Source organism: Apium graveolens, chromosome 3, assembly GCF_009905375.1.
Source record: "Apium graveolens cultivar Ventura chromosome 3, ASM990537v1, whole genome shotgun sequence".
NCBI lineage: Eukaryota > Viridiplantae > Streptophyta > Magnoliopsida > Apiales > Apiaceae > Apium > Apium graveolens.
In genome coordinates, this window is record NC_133649.1 from 297,531,397 (window position 1) to 297,550,064 (window position 18,668).

Genomic DNA, 18,668 nt, shown 5'->3' on the forward strand with positions numbered 1-18,668 from the left:
GAGATATGCATGAAGAAGGAGTTTCGTGAAGAATGGAATACTTGGAAGAAAAGATATCTGATTGATATATTTTAGGAAGCAGAATTATATTCCATATCAATTAGCGATTATCTTGTAACTGTGTAATATATAAACACAGACATAGGGTTTACACTATAAGTGTTATCATATTCGAGAAGATTATTTATTGTAACCCTAGCAGCTCTCGTGATACTTGTTCATCACTGAGAAGTAACAGTTCCATACTGTAACAGAGTTTATTGTTTCAATAAAGTTTGTTTTCTGTTACTTAATATATTAAAGTTCGATTTGATTGTATTATACACTGTATTCACCCCCCTCTACAGTGTGTGTGACCTAACAAGTGGTATCAGAGCTTATCTGTTAACACACATACAGTTAAAGATCCAAACACAATCATGTCTGACACAGAAACTCCAACTAAGCCTACCAAAACTGAAGAACCTCCAAAGACACATATTCAAAGTCGGTATGAGACTATCAGAGTTCCCATACTGAGACCATCTGAATATCCCATATGGAAGGTAAGGATGACCATGTTCCTGGAAGTAACAGATCCAGAATACCTTGATAGAATCAAGGAAGGGCCTCACAAACCAACCAAGCTCGCTGTTGCAGTTGCAGGTGAAGCAGCAAAGACCGTACCAAAGGAGAAGAGTGATTATACTGCTGAAGATATAGCATCAATTGCTAAGGATGCTAAGGTACGACACTTACTGCATAGTGCCATTGATAATGTAATATCAAACAAGGTAATCAACTGCAAGACTACTAAGGAGATATGGGATGCTCTGGAAACAAGGTGTCAGGGAACTGACACAATTAAGAAGAACAGGAAGACAATACTCACTCAAGAGTATGAACACTTTGACTCAAAGACTAATGAGTCATTGAATGATTTATATGATAGATTTGTCAAACTTTTGAATGATTTGTCATTGGTTGATAAAGAGTATGATCTTGAAGATTCAAACCTTAAATTCCTGTTAGCTCTTCCTGAATGCTGGGATTTGAAGGCAACGACAATAAGAGACAACTACAATCTTGATGATACAACTCTTGATGAAATCTATGGAATGCTCAAGACTCATGAACTTGAGATGGAACAAAGAAGCAAGAGGAAAGGAGGAAAGTCAAGGACAGTTGCTCTTAAGGCTGAAGAAGAATTCCCCAAAGCAGCTTCCTCAAGGAAAGACAAGGATTCTGAAAGCTTGCCTGAGACTGATGCTGATGAGGAGATGATGAAGCTGTGTGCTCTTATGGTGAAAGGAATCACAAAGATTGCATACAGGAAGTTCAGGAAGGGAAAGAAGTTTTCCAGGAAAGGCATAAGTTCTGATAAGAAGAATTTCAGAAGATCTGAAGGCAGAGGAGGAAAGTCTGACAGAGGAGATTATACCAATGTTAAATGCTATAACTGTGGTGAGAAAGGCCACATATCTCCTGATTGCAAGAAGGTAAAGGGTGACAAAGGCAAGGCTCTTGTCACAAAGCAGAAAAGCTGGACAGACACCTCAGACTCTGAAAGTGAGGAGAACTATGCATTGATGGCAAATGCTGATAAAGAAAGTGCTGAGAGCAGTTCTGAAGCTGCTGAAACAAAGGTACCTCGGACTACTTATGCTTTTCATACTGATGATATTAATGAGTTGAGAAGATATCTTAAAACCATGTTTGTTAGTTATAGAGATCAAACTTTAACATGTGAAAGATTAACTTCTGAAAATCTTGCATTTAAGAAAAGAAATAATTTCTCAGAAAAAGAGTTAGTCATGTTCCATCAAACTCAGAAGGATAGAGATGATGCTTTTTATGTTAGGGATGAAGTGCTAAAAATGAATGAATCTCTAAAAACTGAGTTAGAAAAGGAAAGAGAGATTATCAGGACTTGGACTAACTCTAGAAAAACAGCTCAAAATTTGCTAAGTAGTGGAAACTGGAAAGAGGGCTTAGGTTATGGAGAAGATAAGAATGATAAAGGAACTGAAGAAATTAAGCTTGTTATTAAACAAAAGCCAAAGTTAAAACCTGTTAAGTTTGTAACTGTAAAGTCTGAGAATGAGAAATCAGAAGTTAAAGAGGAATTAACTTCTGACAAACTAAAACAGGAAAAGACAGCTGAAGTAAACATAGGCTTAATGACAAAGAAGCAGCTTAAGCATAAGCTGAAAGATGTTAAGAATGCAAACAAGGTAAAATCACCTAGGAAAAATAGGAATGGAAAGGAAGGTGTGAATAAAAGCAATAATTATAAACCTGTTCCTGATGCTCCTAGGAAAACATGTCATAACTGTGGAAGTTCTAACCATCTGGCTTCTTTTTGCAGGAAGAATAAGAATATTAACTCCTTACCTTCAAAATCAGGAGTTAAGAGTCAGTCTGTTAGATACAAACCACAAAATCCTTGTTTTCATTGTGGTAGTTTATGGCATTCCATTTATACTTGTAAGGAATATCATAGTTTGTACTATGATTATTATCAAATAAAACCTTCTTTGAAGAAAGTTTCCATTGTTCCTTCTAGTGTAAATTCTGATTCAAAGTCTGATAGTGTAAGTTCTGATAAGAAAAATGTTAACATAAACTCTGATGCTAAATCTGCTGCAAATGTTAACAAACTTAATAAGGCCAAAGGATCCAAGCAAGTCTGGGTCCTTAAAACTAATAATTAGTGGTCTTTGTGATTGCAGGGCAACAGGAAAAATATTCTAGTTCTGGACAGTGGATGTTCAGGACATATGACTGGAAATAAGGCCCTGCTATCAGACTTTGTGGAGAAAACTGGCCCAAGTGTTTCTTATGGAGATGGCAATATTGGAAAAACATTGGGATATGGCAATATCAATCTTGGAAATGTCATAATTAAAGAAGTAGCTCTGGTCTCAGGACTTAAACACAATCTACCGAGTATAAGTCAAATCTGTGACAGAGGTTATCATGTTGATTTCTTTGAAGAACACTGTGAAATTGTGAGTAAATCTAAAGGCAAAGTTGTTCTAAAAGGATACAGGCGTGGTAACATTTATGAAGCTAAGCTTTCAACAAGTACTGATGGTTCTGCAATCTGTCTAATGAGTAGAGCATCAATTGAAGAAAGCTGGAATTGGCACAAGAAACTCTCTCATTTAAATTTCAACAATATAAATGAACTGGTCAAGAAAAATCTTGTGAGAGGACTGCCAAAGTCAGTATTTGCTCCTGATGGCCTTTGTAATTCCTGTCAGAAGGCCAAACAAAGAAAATCTTCATTCAAGAACAAGACTGAATCATCAATTCTTGAGCCTTATCATTTACTACATGTTGATCTATTTGGTCCAGTGAATATTATGTCTATTGCAAAGAAGAAATATGCATTGGTCATAGTGGATGAGTTCACCAGATACACACGGGTGTATTTCTTGCACACAAAAAGTGAAACTGCATCTATCTTGATTGATCATGTCAAACATTTGGATAAATTGGTAAAAGATTCTGTGAAAATTTTAAGGAGTGATAATGGCACTGAGTTCAAGAATTTGATAATGGAAGAGTTCTGCAAAAACCATGGAATAAAGCATGAATTTTCTGCTCCTGGAACTCCACAGCAAAATGGAGTTGTTGAAAGGAAGAATTGAACTCTCATTGAAGCTGCACGTACAATGCTTGAAGAAGCAAAGCTTCCAACCTATTTCTGGGCTGAAGCTGTGCAGACTGCTTGTTTTACTCAAAATGCAACACTCATTAACAAGCATGGAAAAACACCATATGAGATGGTGAAGAAAAAGAAGCCAAATCTGAAATACTTTCATGTATTTGGATGCAAGTGTTTTGTTCTCAAGACTCATCCTGAACAGCTATCCAAGTTTGATCTAAAAGCTGATGAAGGAATCTTTGTTGGATATCCACTTTCCACAAAAGCCTTCAGAGTCTATAATTTGAGAACAAAAGTGGTCATGGAATCTATCAATGTCTCTTTTGATGACAAGAAGATTACTGGTCTTGAAGATTTCATTGATCATGATCAGCTGAGATTTGAAAATGATGACTCAAATTCTGATACTGAAAATCCTGACAGTCTAAGTCCTGATACTGTAAACTCTGATGGATTAAACTCTGATGTTATTAAAACTGTGGTGACTACGTCAAAGGAAGATGCACCTATGCAGGGGGAGCATACTCAAGATCCTACCACATCTCAAGAAACATCAGAACATACATTTGGCTCTTCAAGTTCTGATTCGTCAAGTTCTGATAAGCCAAGTTGTGATAGTGCTGAAAATCTAAATTCTGAAGAATCCAACTCAGAGAGCATAGTTTCAGGGGGAGCATCAGAAAATGAAAATAGCATGGATCATGGGGGAGCATCCAGTTCTAGAGAAAACCTTCCATCTGCAAGGAAGTGGACAAAGTCACATACACCTGATTTGATAATTGGAAATCATGATGCAGGTGTCAGAACTAGAACAGGTACTTCAAATGAATGTCTTTACAATTCTTTTCTCTCTCAGACTGAGCCAAAGAAAGTGGAAGAAGCTCTTCAAGATGCTGATTGGGTGAAAGCAATGCAGGAAGAGTTAAATGAATTTGAAAGAAACAAAGTCTGGACCCTAGTGCCAAGACTAAAGAATAGATCTGTTGTTGGTACAAAGTGGGTATTCAGAAACAAAACTGACAGTGATGGCATAATTACACGGAATAAGGCAAGGCTGGTTGCAAAAGGATATTCTCAACATGAGGGAATTGACTATGATGAAACATTTGCACCAGTTGCTAGGTTAGAAGCCATAAGGATATTTTTGGCTTATGCTGCTCACAAAAAGTTTATTGTCTTTCAAATGTCAAAAGTGCTTTTCTCAATGGAGAATTGGAGGAGGAAGTATATGTTGAACAACCTCCAGGCTTTGTAGATTCCAAACATCCAGATTATGTCTACAGGCTTGATAAAGCACTCTATGGACTTAAGCAAGCTCCTAGAGCATGGTATGAGACTTTAGCTCAGTTTCTTCTGGAAAGTGGATTCAACAGAGGAACAATAGACAAAACACTGTTCTACCTCAACCATGGAAAGGACTTACTTCTGGTCCAGATTTATGTTGATGATATCATTTTTGGGTCTACAAATGACAAACTTTGCAAGAAGTTTGCCAAACTAATGCAGTCAAGATATCAGATGAGTATGATGGGGGAACTTAGCTATTTTCTGGGCCTTCAAGTCAAGCAGAATGAAGAAGGCACTTTTATTTGTCAAACCAAGTACACCAGAAACTTGCTGAAGAAATTTAGAATGCAAGATTGTTCAAGTGCATCCACTCCCATGGCCACTGCAACAAAACTGGATAAGGATACTGGTAAATCAGTAGATATTACTGACTACAGAGGTATGATTGGCTCTCTACTCTAACTAACTGCTAGTAGGCCTGATTTCATGTATGTTACCTGTCTTTGTGCAAGATTTCAAGCAGATCCAAGAGAACCTCACTTAACAGCTGTGAAAAGAATCTTTAAGTATCTTAAAGGAACAGCTGATATGGGATTGTGGTATCCTAGAGAATCAGATTTTAAACTAATAGGTTACTCAGATGCAGATTTTGCAGGTTGCAAAATTGACAGGAAAAGCACAAGTGGAAGCTGCCAATTTCTTGGAGGCAGATTGGTTTCTTGGTTCAGCAAGAAACAAAAGTCAATTTCCACATCAACTGCAGAAGCAGAGTATATTGCTGCAGGAAGCTGTTGTGCACAGATTCTTTGGATGAAGAATCAGTTACTGGATTATGGGTTAACATATTTCCAAATCCCTATTTACTGTGATAATCAAAGTGTTATTGCTATGACAGGTAATCCAGTACAACACTCTATGACAAAGCACATCAGCATCAGGTACCACTTCATAAGGGAACATGTGGATGAAGGTACAGTGGAATTGCACTTTGTTCCAACAGATCAACAACTAGCAGATATCTTCACAAAACCACTGTGTGAAGCCACTTTTACAAGATTGGTAAATGAACTTGGAATGGTTTCAGGTTCTTTTTCTAAATCTGTCTAGTTTTGTTCTGTTTCATTAGACTTTATGATCAGTATTTACAGAATGTAATCTCTTTGTGTATTCTGTGATTAATTGAAATATGCGTTCAAGTACTCATTGTTGTCTGATATATGTTTCTAAACTCTGATAAGTGATATGTCTGTTTAAGTAACTATTCAATCCTATGAGGATAACTGTGCTAGATACTGACCTAGTAGTCTTTAATAAACAGATGATCCCATGTAAGAAGTAATTATTTCTGTGGAAATCTTATGACACATGTAAATTCTGATAATTGAGCTTAGTTGAGTTTACTTTGTTTATCTTATTACTAAGTCACAAATTAAAATAATGCTACTCATCTGTTAAGTTCTGATACTAGTAAAACTGCTGAATGTACTAAGTGCTGATAAACCTCAATTATCAAAAGAAAAAGCAAAAAGATCAAAGAATAAAATCAGGTACTCCTTTGAGATCTAGAGTAAAAATGTGGAAGGGACGACCCAAGTGCATTGCTGGTATTAAGTAAATATGCATTAGAAAAGCAAAATATTTTCTTGGTGACTTTTCACACTCTATGATTACTGGAGAAATACTCTGATAATAGCATAAATTCTGATAAACAGTCGTGACTCACTTACACTGAGAAGCCACTGTAAAATAGAATTTAAAAAGATGCATAAAATTAGCACAAAACAGTTGAGGTGGACTCAAGCATGAACTCATTCATCAGTAGGTTTCAGGATAATGACAGCTCTTTAGCAAAATTTTAGTTATGCCTTATTTCTAAGATGTACTGAAGTGAATCAGACTTTACTCCTTGTCTGAAATTTAGCTTAATGCACACACTAATCACTCCATCTGAATGATGAAAATTACTGTGGTGGTCTATGTTGTTTTAGATAAACAGTCATTGTGTCATTTTGCACTAACTCTGAGGACAAGTTCTGGTTGCATATTCTGACGATTAAGTTCTGAAGAGTATAACTCAGAACTTGTATGAGGATTTACTTAGATAGGCATTCCTTTTTCGAGTTAAGAAATTATGTCCTGATGACTGTTAAGTTCTGAAATAAGTCTAAGTTCTGATATTATAGTCTAAATTCTTTACTTGACTTATTTGTGGATAAAATTTGATAACAGTCTCAGTACAAACTAGAACATGTGAAGTGGAAGATTAATAGTCACTATGGTTAGGATTAATGGTACTCGTACTTGAACAGTCAACTTTTACTTGTGTCTTGTGCGCATTCAACCATATTTTCTCTTTCCAATGAATGTTATTCTTTTTCAAAGTCAGGGGAAACGAGGTAGAATTAATTCTACCTGTCAGCATTAAATACTTTTACGTCTCCTGGCATTCTCTTGCCTATATAAACAGCCTCTTCACATCAGCCTTCCCATCAAATTCTTTCTCACAAACTTACCTTCATACTTTTTCTTTCAAAAACACAATGGTCAGATACAACATATTTTTGAACTACCAAAACTTCAATATGGAGCTAAGCTGTGCCGATTGGCAGCAGGAATGGCACGTCACGGCCATTCCCGAGGAGATATGGGACTCTGTCCCACGGGAGGTACTGACCCAACTCCTGTTCTTCTATATGGACTACCATCGCCATCTGGAGCGATTGGAGGAGGAAAGGCTGGAAGCTCTCCGCCAGCAAGAGCGTATCATCCGACTCGCCATTCTATTTGTCGAGAGTAGGAAGAAGAAGAAATGATTTAATCTCGTCTTCTTCCTATTTTTCTTCATCATCAGCTTTGTCAGGCTTCTTAGCTAGGACTAAGGCTGTTGATGTTAGGTTTAGTAGCTTAGGTCACTTGATTTCTTTTCAGAATATTAATGATGCAGTGAAAAATAATTAAATCAGTGGGAACGGTTTCAATTTTGAATTAAAACTATTTCACCTTGATTAATGGAATATCTGGGTAAATGGAACGGTTTTTTCCTTGAAAACAGGCAAGTGGGCACTGTTTTCTCGCGCCCAGTAACTATCCGTTATTACTGCATGTCTGACAGGTGTCCAACGGTAACATTTTTTTTTGGAGTATAAGTACGACAGAGAAAGGATTTCTTTAATCTTTTATTTCCTTCATACTTTTTCTCTCTACTTGCTTTTACTCTCTCTTTCTCTCACGTTGGTTTTTCATACAGACATTTTATCAAACACCTAACAGGCACTTTTAAATCTCAATTTTTCACATGGCACCTAAGGATTTAATTATTGATGGAGCTAAGTTTGTTCCAAACAACTATGCTGCAATTCTTGATCATGCTGAAGTTCCATCTGAATTGCATTTTGTGCAAGATCTTCTTGCACACAGTGAGATTGGGTATGCATTAACCCAACCTTCAGTCTTTTCGAGTCAACAAGTTCTGATATTTTGGCGGACTGGGCACTTTGATGATGGTGGTAAACATGGCACTCCCAGTATTGTTTTCGAAGTGGGTGATTCATCTTATGCAGTCACTCCTGGTATAATACACAAAGCTCTATATCTCCCAGAAGGTTGTACTTTTTCAATTCCAGAAGAATCAGCTCTTCAGGAGTTAATGGCAAATTTGGGGTATGAACGGAGTTTGGCAAAACTTGGGCAGTTGAAACGGGCTCATATCAGAAGAGAATGGAGCTTCTTCTTCGACTGCATCACCAAAGCTTTTGGGAATAAATGTTCGAATTTTGATGCTATCCCAATTCAAAGTCAGCACATAGGGTATGCTATTATCAATCAAACTCATTTTGACTTTGCAACTGGTATAATTGGTTTTATTGGAGATAGGATGACAGAGGATAGGAATATTGTCTATTTTGCTAGATTCTGTCAACTTATTTATACTTTTTGTACTGATGAACCTCAATTAGTCAGTTCCTCAACCCCACCTTTTAAAGTTGCAAAACGCTACTTTAATGATCTGGTAAATGCTGACACTAAGAAATCAGTGGTTAGACCATTACTTCCTCAGTCTGTAAAACAGATCTTAGTAAATGCTGATCCTGATACTTATAGATCTGTTTACTCTGATGTCCAACCAACCACAAACACCAAAAACCATCATCCTCAGCACCTACCACTCATTCTACTCAACCTACCCTCAGGACATATCTTAAATCCTATCTCTCCACTTCCCAAACTGTTCCTCAAACACCTCAAAAGAGAAGGAGGATTGCCTTGAGAGATGAATCTGATACTGAGGAACAGGTTCCTTCTTCAGAACCTGTTGTAGGTGAAGCTGAGAAAGAGACTTCTCAGAAGGATTCTGGATTTGGGGGATCTAGGCTTCTCAAAAGGCTTAGAAGAATGACAGTTCCTGAAACTCCCAAGGAATCCAAATCAACAAAGAGATACAAGAAACAGAGGGCAAAAAGGCCAGTTTCAGATGATGAAGAGGAAGCAGCTAAGGAAGGGGATCAGGAATCTCTGATCTCACAAGACAAGGAATTTGCTCCAGTCACTTCTTCTCCATCAACTCCATCTCAGGAAGCTGTTTCTGCAAAGGCTAACACACCATCTGTGTCTCCTGTTGATCCAGGCACAAGTGCTGATATTGATGTTCAAAACTTGGTTGTGCCTGAAGTAATTCTCTTAGAAGCTCCAACAGCAAATAATCCTTCCACAACACATGTTACTGATGCTGTTCAAACTCCAGAGTTATCAACAACACCTCTGCATCATGATGCTGATGATCAGACTTTAGGTGAGCATCAGGATTTGGTTGTTGATCAGAACTTAGAACCAGATCAGCAATTAGAGGATCCTGAAACCTCCATTGTTACTCACACTGTTGTCTTATCCGAAGATACTGATTCTTTAAGTTCTGATGCTGCAAATGCTGGAGATACTGGTGATGCTGCTCCAACTGCAGATGCTGATGCAGCAGGTCCTTCAGGACATGCTCCTCAACAGACTATTCTAAAGTCTGAACTGATTAAGAAGTTTGTTACCGGAGAAGCCCCAGTACCTTGGAGTGAGACTCCTGCAGGACAGGAGTGGACTAAGGAATGAAACTCAGTTTCATGTGTTCCAACTGAAAAGCATCTTGCTGAGCACTTGACTAAAGCTGATGAAATGTTAAATTCTGATGATTTCAAAATCCAGCTTAGAGTCACTGCATTGAGTACTAAACATCTACAAGGTCTTCATTCAACTACTAATGCAGAGCTACACAAGATTCAGGAGAACTTTATCAAACAGGAACAAGTTTGGAAAATTGATAAGAAAAAGTTCTTCCAACCTACCATTGACAGGATTGCTTATATTGAGAAGACTCAAGATCATCAACAAGCTCAGATTGATGAAATTCTGAAAAATCAAGCTTCTCAACAATCACAACTAACTGAAATCCAAACCTCAGTGGAATTGCTTATCTCTCTTCTACTACCTGCTGATGCCAAAAAGGGGGAGAAAGTAATTAAGTCCAAATGCAAGGCTGACAAGACACTGACAGGAAAGGATAATGAAAAAGATGATCAAGGAAACTCTGGAATGGGTAGAGGTCATAGTCAAGGTAGAGGATTCACATCAAGACAAGCTAGTCACAGGACAAGTTCTGATACTGGGAAAAGATTAATTTCTTCTATTGGTAAAAGGATAAGTTCCGATGAACTTTTGGATCTTGATGAGGAAATGTCAAGATAGTTATTTCTTTAGGAAAATCCAGGAATGGACTTGGAGAGTTTAATGAAAGAAGAAGCCAGGCTTAAATCAGAGAAAGTCACATCTAAATCTGAAGCTTCTGGTAAAGAGCCACTTCCAAAACTCAAAGGCATTGTAATCAAAGAAAGGACACATACTGAAGCAACATTGGCTAGATCACAACCGCAGATAGATCCAAGATCCAAGGGTAAAGAAAAGGTTGGTGAACCTATCAAGGTTTATGTGCCTCCTGAGGATGAAGAAATTACTGATGAAAAGGATAATCTTGCTCTGACTTCAAGAAAAGTTCTTAAAACAACCTCTGACATGGCTCAAGTTGTTCAGAGTCAAGAAATTGTAAGTTCTGATATTCAGAAGAAGCAAGTAACCTCTGACATAGCTCAAGTTAACTTGATATCAGAAGATAGACCAAAGACACTCTCACCAGGATTCACTAAAGCAAAACAGACTCAACCTTTGAAGACTACTGCAAGTGGTTTTGAAGCAAGAGTAGTTACTGGAAAGGAAGCAAGAGATAAAACTGGATTGGGAAGTGTTGATGAAAGAAGAGTACATAACACTACAAATGATCCAACTTCCTTGAGTGAACCAGGCATTGGAGCAACTCCTGAGAGATTGAATCAACTGGAATCTGTATAGATGGTTTACCATACCTACTTGAAAGAATACATCATATTGTATTTCATGACAGATTTTAGGGTTTATCATATAAGACAAAATGCCATTCCATTGAAGTATTTTGAAGAATTGGAGCATGTACTTTTCTTACTTCAAGTGGATGACAGAATAACAGGAACTGCTGCAAACTACTTAAAAGAACAGATTAAGAGACATAAAAGGCTTTATTCTGTTAAGTCTGACAGCACATATGTTCCAAAGTACAGAGATCACAATGGTGATATTGTTGATATGAAGCCTAATACTGCACAGATCAGAACATATCTTGGTATTAAGGGACTTGAATTCAATCTGGAGTCTGACAAAGCCTATGTCATAAGACTAGATCAGGAGTTGAGAAAAGCAAAGATCAATGATCTCAGAGCTGCAATCTTTCAAACTGGTGAAGATACTGTAGAGCTTAAAGATGTTAAAAGGAGAATGATTGATGAACTCAGATATGCTGAGAAATGTTTGTTGAAGAACTATCTCAGAACAACTCCTGACATCAGAGAGATCAGATAATGAAGCCAAGTCGAAGATCTACAACTGCTTAAATTCTGATATTTGTACAGACTGAAGTTGTTATCAGAAGTTGAATATTGGTAAAGCTTTAAGGACTGTAAGTTGTAGTTATCTAGTCTAATTCTCATGCATTTGTACTTAATGTTTTTGACATCATCAAATATCTGTTAAACTTGTATATTATGCTAATTTACAAGTTGGGGGAGATTGTTAGATATATTTGATAATGTCATGGCTAATATGATTTATGTTTAGATTTCAGATCTTACTTAACAGGACAAATCAGTACTTAACTGTTGATCAGTACTTATACTGGAAGTCAGGACTTAAAGGATATCAGTACTTATATTATCAGGAGATAATCATCAGAAGTTAGATATCGGAACTTAAGTGCTGAAGGACGATCAGATAAGGACAGTAGCTGATTAAAGGAAAGAAGATCAAGATAAACATAAGAAGAGATATGCATGAAGAAGGAGTTCCGTGAAGAATGGAATACTTGGAAGAAAAGATATCTGATTGATATATTTTAGGAAGCAGAATTATATTCCATATCAATTAGCGATTATCTTGTAACTGTGTAATATATAAACACAGACATAGGGTTTACACTATAAGTGTTATCATATTCGAGAAGATTATTTATTGTAACCCTAGCAGCTCTCGTGATACTTGTTCATCACTGAGAGGTAACAGTTCCATACTGTAACAGAGTTTATTGTTTCAATAAAGTTTGTTTTTTGTTACTTAATATATTAAAGTTCGATTTGATTGTATTATACACTGTATTCACCCCCCTCTACAGTGTGTGTGACCTAACAATAGTCCTAAAAGGGATATGAATTCTTGTGGATCAGCATCTGAGAGGCCTTATAAGATAAGGAATCAATTTCCTACTTTTTAGGACTCCAAAGTCCACTCTAAATCTGAGACTTGTCCACCAAGTCTTCAAACCCTAACCTAATTATAAGGCATCATATGCCTATATAAGGGGTCTCCCCCCACAAATCAGAACTAAGTTTTTTGACTTGATATTTGGCAAATAACAAAGTACGTAGACATCTTGTGAAGGCAGATCGAGTCACAAAATACGAGAGCAGTCAAATTGAGTCTCGAAGCTCATGAACCCTAGTAACAAATATGACCTAGTTTTCAATTCATAACAATATTTTATATTCTTGCAGTCTAATTATTTGATTGAAAATTTATGAGAGTTTTTGGATTTTTTTATTCATGTTTAAACTTATTATGATCTTTGTTATTGTAAAAAAACAAGACTTGATCATAATCTTGATGATGTTGTGCTAGATTTGGGATTCTCGCAAAGTTTTATTTATATGTTTTTATGGTGTCAAAAAATTATTTCATAATGATATGTTCAAACTTGGAATGAATGAATAGACAAGGAAATGGTTACCACTGTTGCACTGTGGATTTGGATCAAAGTACTTTTTACCGCCATTTTCTATTTTTTGTCTAACTTAAAAGTGGAAAGCTCCCAAAGGCCTATAATTTCGATCTACTTCGTTTTTGTTATCATTTTTTTTAACAACAACTATTGGATTTTTAATATTTTCAGTATTTCTTTGCCTCATTTTTATGTATCCGTTTACATTTGATTCAGTTTTTTATGAAATATATCTGATCATTTTGCATGTTGAATTTGCCCATTATTTAAGTTTTGAAACACCTTAGCATCGGGTCGCAAAATTACCGGTACCTTCTTCCCGGGGAATGACTTTGTGAAGCACCTTCAGTGTCTTCTCTTAGTAAGTTAACCAAATTGAGTGGTGATTTATTTGCGTGCAAGAGATATTAATGATGTTGCTCACACTTAAATGAATCGAACTTACGGTTGAATGTGCATGGTTAGGAAATTACGGTTGAATGTGTCTGGTTAGGAACTTACGGTCGAATATGCTTGGTTAGTAACTTACGGTTGAATGTGCTTGGGTAGGCTTTTATAGTTGAATAAATGCAAATTCCACATTATTTAGGGAGAAAAAATATCTGAAAATCAGTCAACTATTGTATGGATATTTTTCAACTTATATGTTTAAATTTATCTACAGCTTTTGTGAATATGTGTTGACTTGCTATATTGTTTTTATCTTAATTTTTCAGGAAATTTCTAGACATCTTGTATTAGATTTCTGTGGCTTCAATTTAGATTTGTGTGCTTTGAGTTTATCTAATTAGTATTTAGTACTTGGGATCTTGGATATTGGGATGTACCTCTGATTTACAGTATCATATTAGTTTTTCACTTTCTAGTGTGTTACAATGTTACTTAAAATCTTGGAGCAAATTGCTCGACTGATTTTGTATAGTATTTTGGAAGACTGATAAATTGTCTTTTGTTAAATATCTACGAATTCTAGTAAATGATATAATTGATGATAACTAATAACTTTTTTTGAGACTTATTTATTTGCTAGGTCTAAATTTATATTTTAATTATATTTCTAGCAGAAGTCCACATATCACTCGAATTTATCTTTTTTCTTATAGACATATCAGTATTTACCGTGTACATGGAAATCCTAATGACAGATGAGGATTTGCACAGTCAGCAAATCCTGATTCTGCATCAGTCAGCAAATCCTGATGAATCAGTGTTTACAGTATATTATAGTTTGTAATTCACAGTCAGCAAATTCTGATTTTGCTTCAGTCAGCAAATCTTAATTCACAATGCGTTTTATTTAATATTATTTTATAATAATTCAAAACATCCCCTTCTAAGATTTTAGATTGGACAAATATAAATTAGGCTTTTTGAGAAAAAAATATGAGTTATGACGGTAGAAACATTTTGTTAAGAAGAATAAAATGTGTGTTATATAAATGTTTTGAAATAATACTGGGTCCAATGTTTTCTGCGGCCCAGATTCAGCCCAAAGAGAAAGGCGTGTGTGGGGGCATACATATACCTATATATAAGGGGTAGGGATTTGTCCTCTCTCCCTCCTTCCCCCCTAACAATTTTACAAATTCCTACGGTTAGTTAACTTATAACATTTTCGATACATAAATTAGGGTTTATTTATCAATCAAATCATATACTAATACTACTACTTGTTTTGTGCAGATACAACTCTACACATGGCGGAACAGGGTGGTGGTGGTGGTGGTAGCCAGTGCCAGGCAGTTGATCTCTCCAAGCACCCCTCTGGAATTGTACCCACTCTTCAGTATGCATCCCCCCTCCCCTTCATTTTCACCCCTTTTCTCGATTTTACTGTGTTACAGATTTCATTATTTTACACTTCCCTTCGATGCCAATTTTACTACCTTCATATTATTTACTTGATAATAATGTTAACGTACACATGTGCCTGCTTTTACATTTCTTTCTAATTATACCTAATTATTCTCTTGTATGTAAACAAATGATGCCTTAATTCACCTATAAGCTGCCACGTTGTTTCACACAAGACTTATTTAAAAGTTTATCCCTCCATTTCCCCTTTTTTCTTTGCCTCATTTGTTGCTAGCATCCTAATAAACACCGCGAACCTTTCCCGCCCTAGGCTACTCCTGTTTACATTTTAGGAATAAGTTATAGTTATGAATTATATAATTATTACAGCTTCTACAACATCTGTGTTTTTGTGGCTTGTGATGATTTTTTAACTCTCACACTTTGATTATGGGGTTAATGCTAAAGTTACAGGAGTATAAAATTAGGCTGAAGTATAAATTTTGATCACCACTAATTTTCTACTAACAGGAATATAGTATCAACTGTCAACTTGGATTGCAAGTTAGATTTGAAAGCCATCGCATTGCAAGCAAGAAATGCTGAATATAACCCCAAGGTTCGAATCTTCATCATAATATCACTATACTTCAGCTTTCTTTGATGGAAGAGGAAGAAAAGAAGCCAGACTATATTATGTCATTCAAAATAATCTTTTGGATAATTGTGGTCTAGGAAATGAAAGACTTGTTTTGTTTCAGTTGTATACCTTGGCTAATGATAGTTAGCTGTGTAGGTCATTTTTTAATTGAAATTTCACTAATCATTTATTTGCAAAGCTCATGCTTGCACTTGAATGTTTGAGAACCATTACAAGTTATTGCTAACTAAATGTTTAGCTTTGTTGATCATGCTTTTTTAATGATTACACAGCGTTTTGCTGCTCTAATCATGCGAATCAGGGATCCAAAGTCAAAAGCACTAATATTTGCTTCGGGGAAAATGGTGAGTTTTGTTGACAGTTTCGTTCCTCAACTCCCTATGATTTATTTTTATCAAACAGCAGATGCTTAACTTTTACATGTGTCTTTCTGTTGATTTAAGTTATATAAGGCTTAACAATCTTACTGCAGCGCTGTTTGTAAATCTTTACCCAAATTTCTTGTAATTATCACGGCATACTGGCATGGACAATTTAATCTATATGTTGTAATATAAAAAGTTGGTCATTTTACTTGTACAAGAATGACAGGAATAACAATTGTTTTAACTAAGATTGAGAATAATAAAAATTTCCGTAAGTATCTGCTGATTTAAATGATTGGGATACACTTTTACAAAATGGGACAACAATAACAATTTTTTAAATAAAATTGACAACAATAACAATTTCCTTATGTACCGGCTAGTTTTGATGATTGGAATACGCATTTACAAAATGGGTATTCCGTTTATATAAGATGTATTAATTTTTTAAGTATAAGCAGCTGCCAAATGGGTATACCATTAAGTGGGTATCGCTTTATATGCGATGCATTATTTTTTTTAGAATGCGCATATGTCAAATGGTTATTCCATATGGGATACTCCTTTCACAAATGTGTATCCTTTTAAATATTTAAATAGAAATAAAAAAATTCAAGATACCCCATTCCAAAATGCATAACATCAGTACCCCTTTAGAAAATGCGTATTCAAATTGTAAATGTCGGTCGCATACTATAATATCGGTAATTTTATTACCCCAATCTGAAAAATGGTTACATACCTGGCCTTCATCCTTCACTTGCCACCTTTAGCTTATTCGGTTATTTTATATTATATGTGGGTTGTGCATTTGCCTTGATTCTTATATTTATTATAAATTTTAACTATTAATAACTTCCCTCGTGATATAGTCCTCATGTTGTGTCCAGGTTTGTACGGGAGCAAAGAGTGTACAACAGTCAAAATTGGCTGCAAGGAAGGTCGGCAATTTATCATGAATTTTGATTTTATATCTGCTTTTTACTATGGTCTTAGAACTTGAGTTACTATGGGACATTTATCGGGTTTGGTCTGTTAAAATCTTTAAAACCCAATAATGAGAATCTTTGTTATATATATGTGATTTTTAACATCCAAGACTTAGTAAATAAATACTTACGAGATGTTCATATAACATTTATATTTGATGTCCAGTATGCACGAATTGTTCAAAAGGTTGGATTTTCTGCCAAATTCAAGGTATCCCTTCTCTTGGACAATTACAGTATCCATTTTAGAAACTTATTGTTATCTTAATGGCTTTTAATATTATGTTCCATTGATATGCCAGGACTTTAAGATACAAAACATTGTTGGTTCTTGTGATGTGAAATTTCCCATCAGACTTGAAGCTTTAGCATATTCCCATGGTGCCTTTTCAAGTGTATGTCTGAGCTGTTGTCTGGCTTTCTTAACCATGGAAATTAAAAATAGATGCTGCAATTTTTAGTGCTAATTGTGTTTATGTGTTTGCAGTATGAACCAGAATTGTTTCCTGGTCTAATATATCGGATGAGACAACCCAAGATTGTCCTCCTCATCTTTGTATCAGGAAAAATTGTAATTACCGGAGCAAAGGTGATGCAGGCTGCCATAAACATTTACTTATAAACTTTTTGTTACCTTTAAAGGCTTACAGTCTTTCGAATGGCTCATGCACAGGTGAGAGAAGAAATTTATACAGCATTTGAGAATATATACCCTGTTCTTACAGAGTTCAGGAGGAATTCGCAGCAGTGGTATGCAATATATTTCTTTCTTGTTATTTTCTTAATGGAAGTGCAACTATCTTTCTTATTATGTAATGTGTGTTTGTGCTTGGAGTCTTATTAAATTTTCCGTTGCCTGTGTTTGCAGACTTGTGCAGATTTGTGCTTGATGAAGAATCAACTTGATATATCAACTTGATACTGAAGAGCTTTCAACTACATGTACCCGGGCTCTAATAAGACTGCTATAAGAATTGACATGGCTGGGTTAGAGTTTTTTTTATGTAATGAATAATGATTCTGAATAATTAAGACATATGGTTTTGGTTTTTTATGTGATACAGTTACATAGACAATCTATATACAAGTGGAAAAGCATTTAAATTTTGGGGGCCATTGTTTATGGTATATTAGTTCGATTAACAAGATTTTATTGTTAATTTCATGTGTTTGTTTTCGGTTTAAGATTTTAATATGTTGGATGATAATTCATTGTGATTTACCGAGTCACTTATTTACAGTGCGGTGTTGTTTGTTGGATCATAAGTTTTTGTCATTTTCCGAGTAACTTACTCCCCAATGTGTCTGGTTAAAGAGTACAAGCCCTGAACTTAATCTGAAGTTGCATGTCATGCTGGTTAGTTTTGAGCTACAAATGGCAAATCATCCCTTTAGTTCATTCGAAATGTCTTTTTTTTGCTAATTGAAATGTGTTTTTTTTATGTTGATAAAAATATTATTTGCCCTACCATGTTCTTAGTTTTACTGGGACAACTAGTCTGTACAGTATATATATATTAGTAGATTGCCTTGGTTATATTGTTTCGTCATCTCGAAAGAGCTAATTCCGCAACTTATTACT

General features: G+C 35.6%; 1 protein-coding gene across 1 annotated transcript; it reads left to right on the top strand.

Moving 5' to 3' along the window:
* The first annotated feature begins 14,849 nt into the window (after positions 1-14,849).
* LOC141711183 (TATA-box-binding protein-like) lies at positions 14,850-18,194 on the top strand. Its single transcript, XM_074513611.1, has 10 exons — positions 14,850-14,871; positions 14,961-15,063; positions 15,603-15,690; positions 16,005-16,076; positions 16,988-17,038; positions 17,253-17,297; positions 17,389-17,481; positions 17,574-17,675; positions 17,760-17,836; positions 17,955-18,194. Coding segments are annotated over exons 2-10 (618 nt in total). The 5' UTR covers positions 14,850-14,871; positions 14,961-14,974; the 3' UTR covers positions 17,956-18,194.
* Positions 18,195-18,668: the final 474 nt, after the last annotated feature.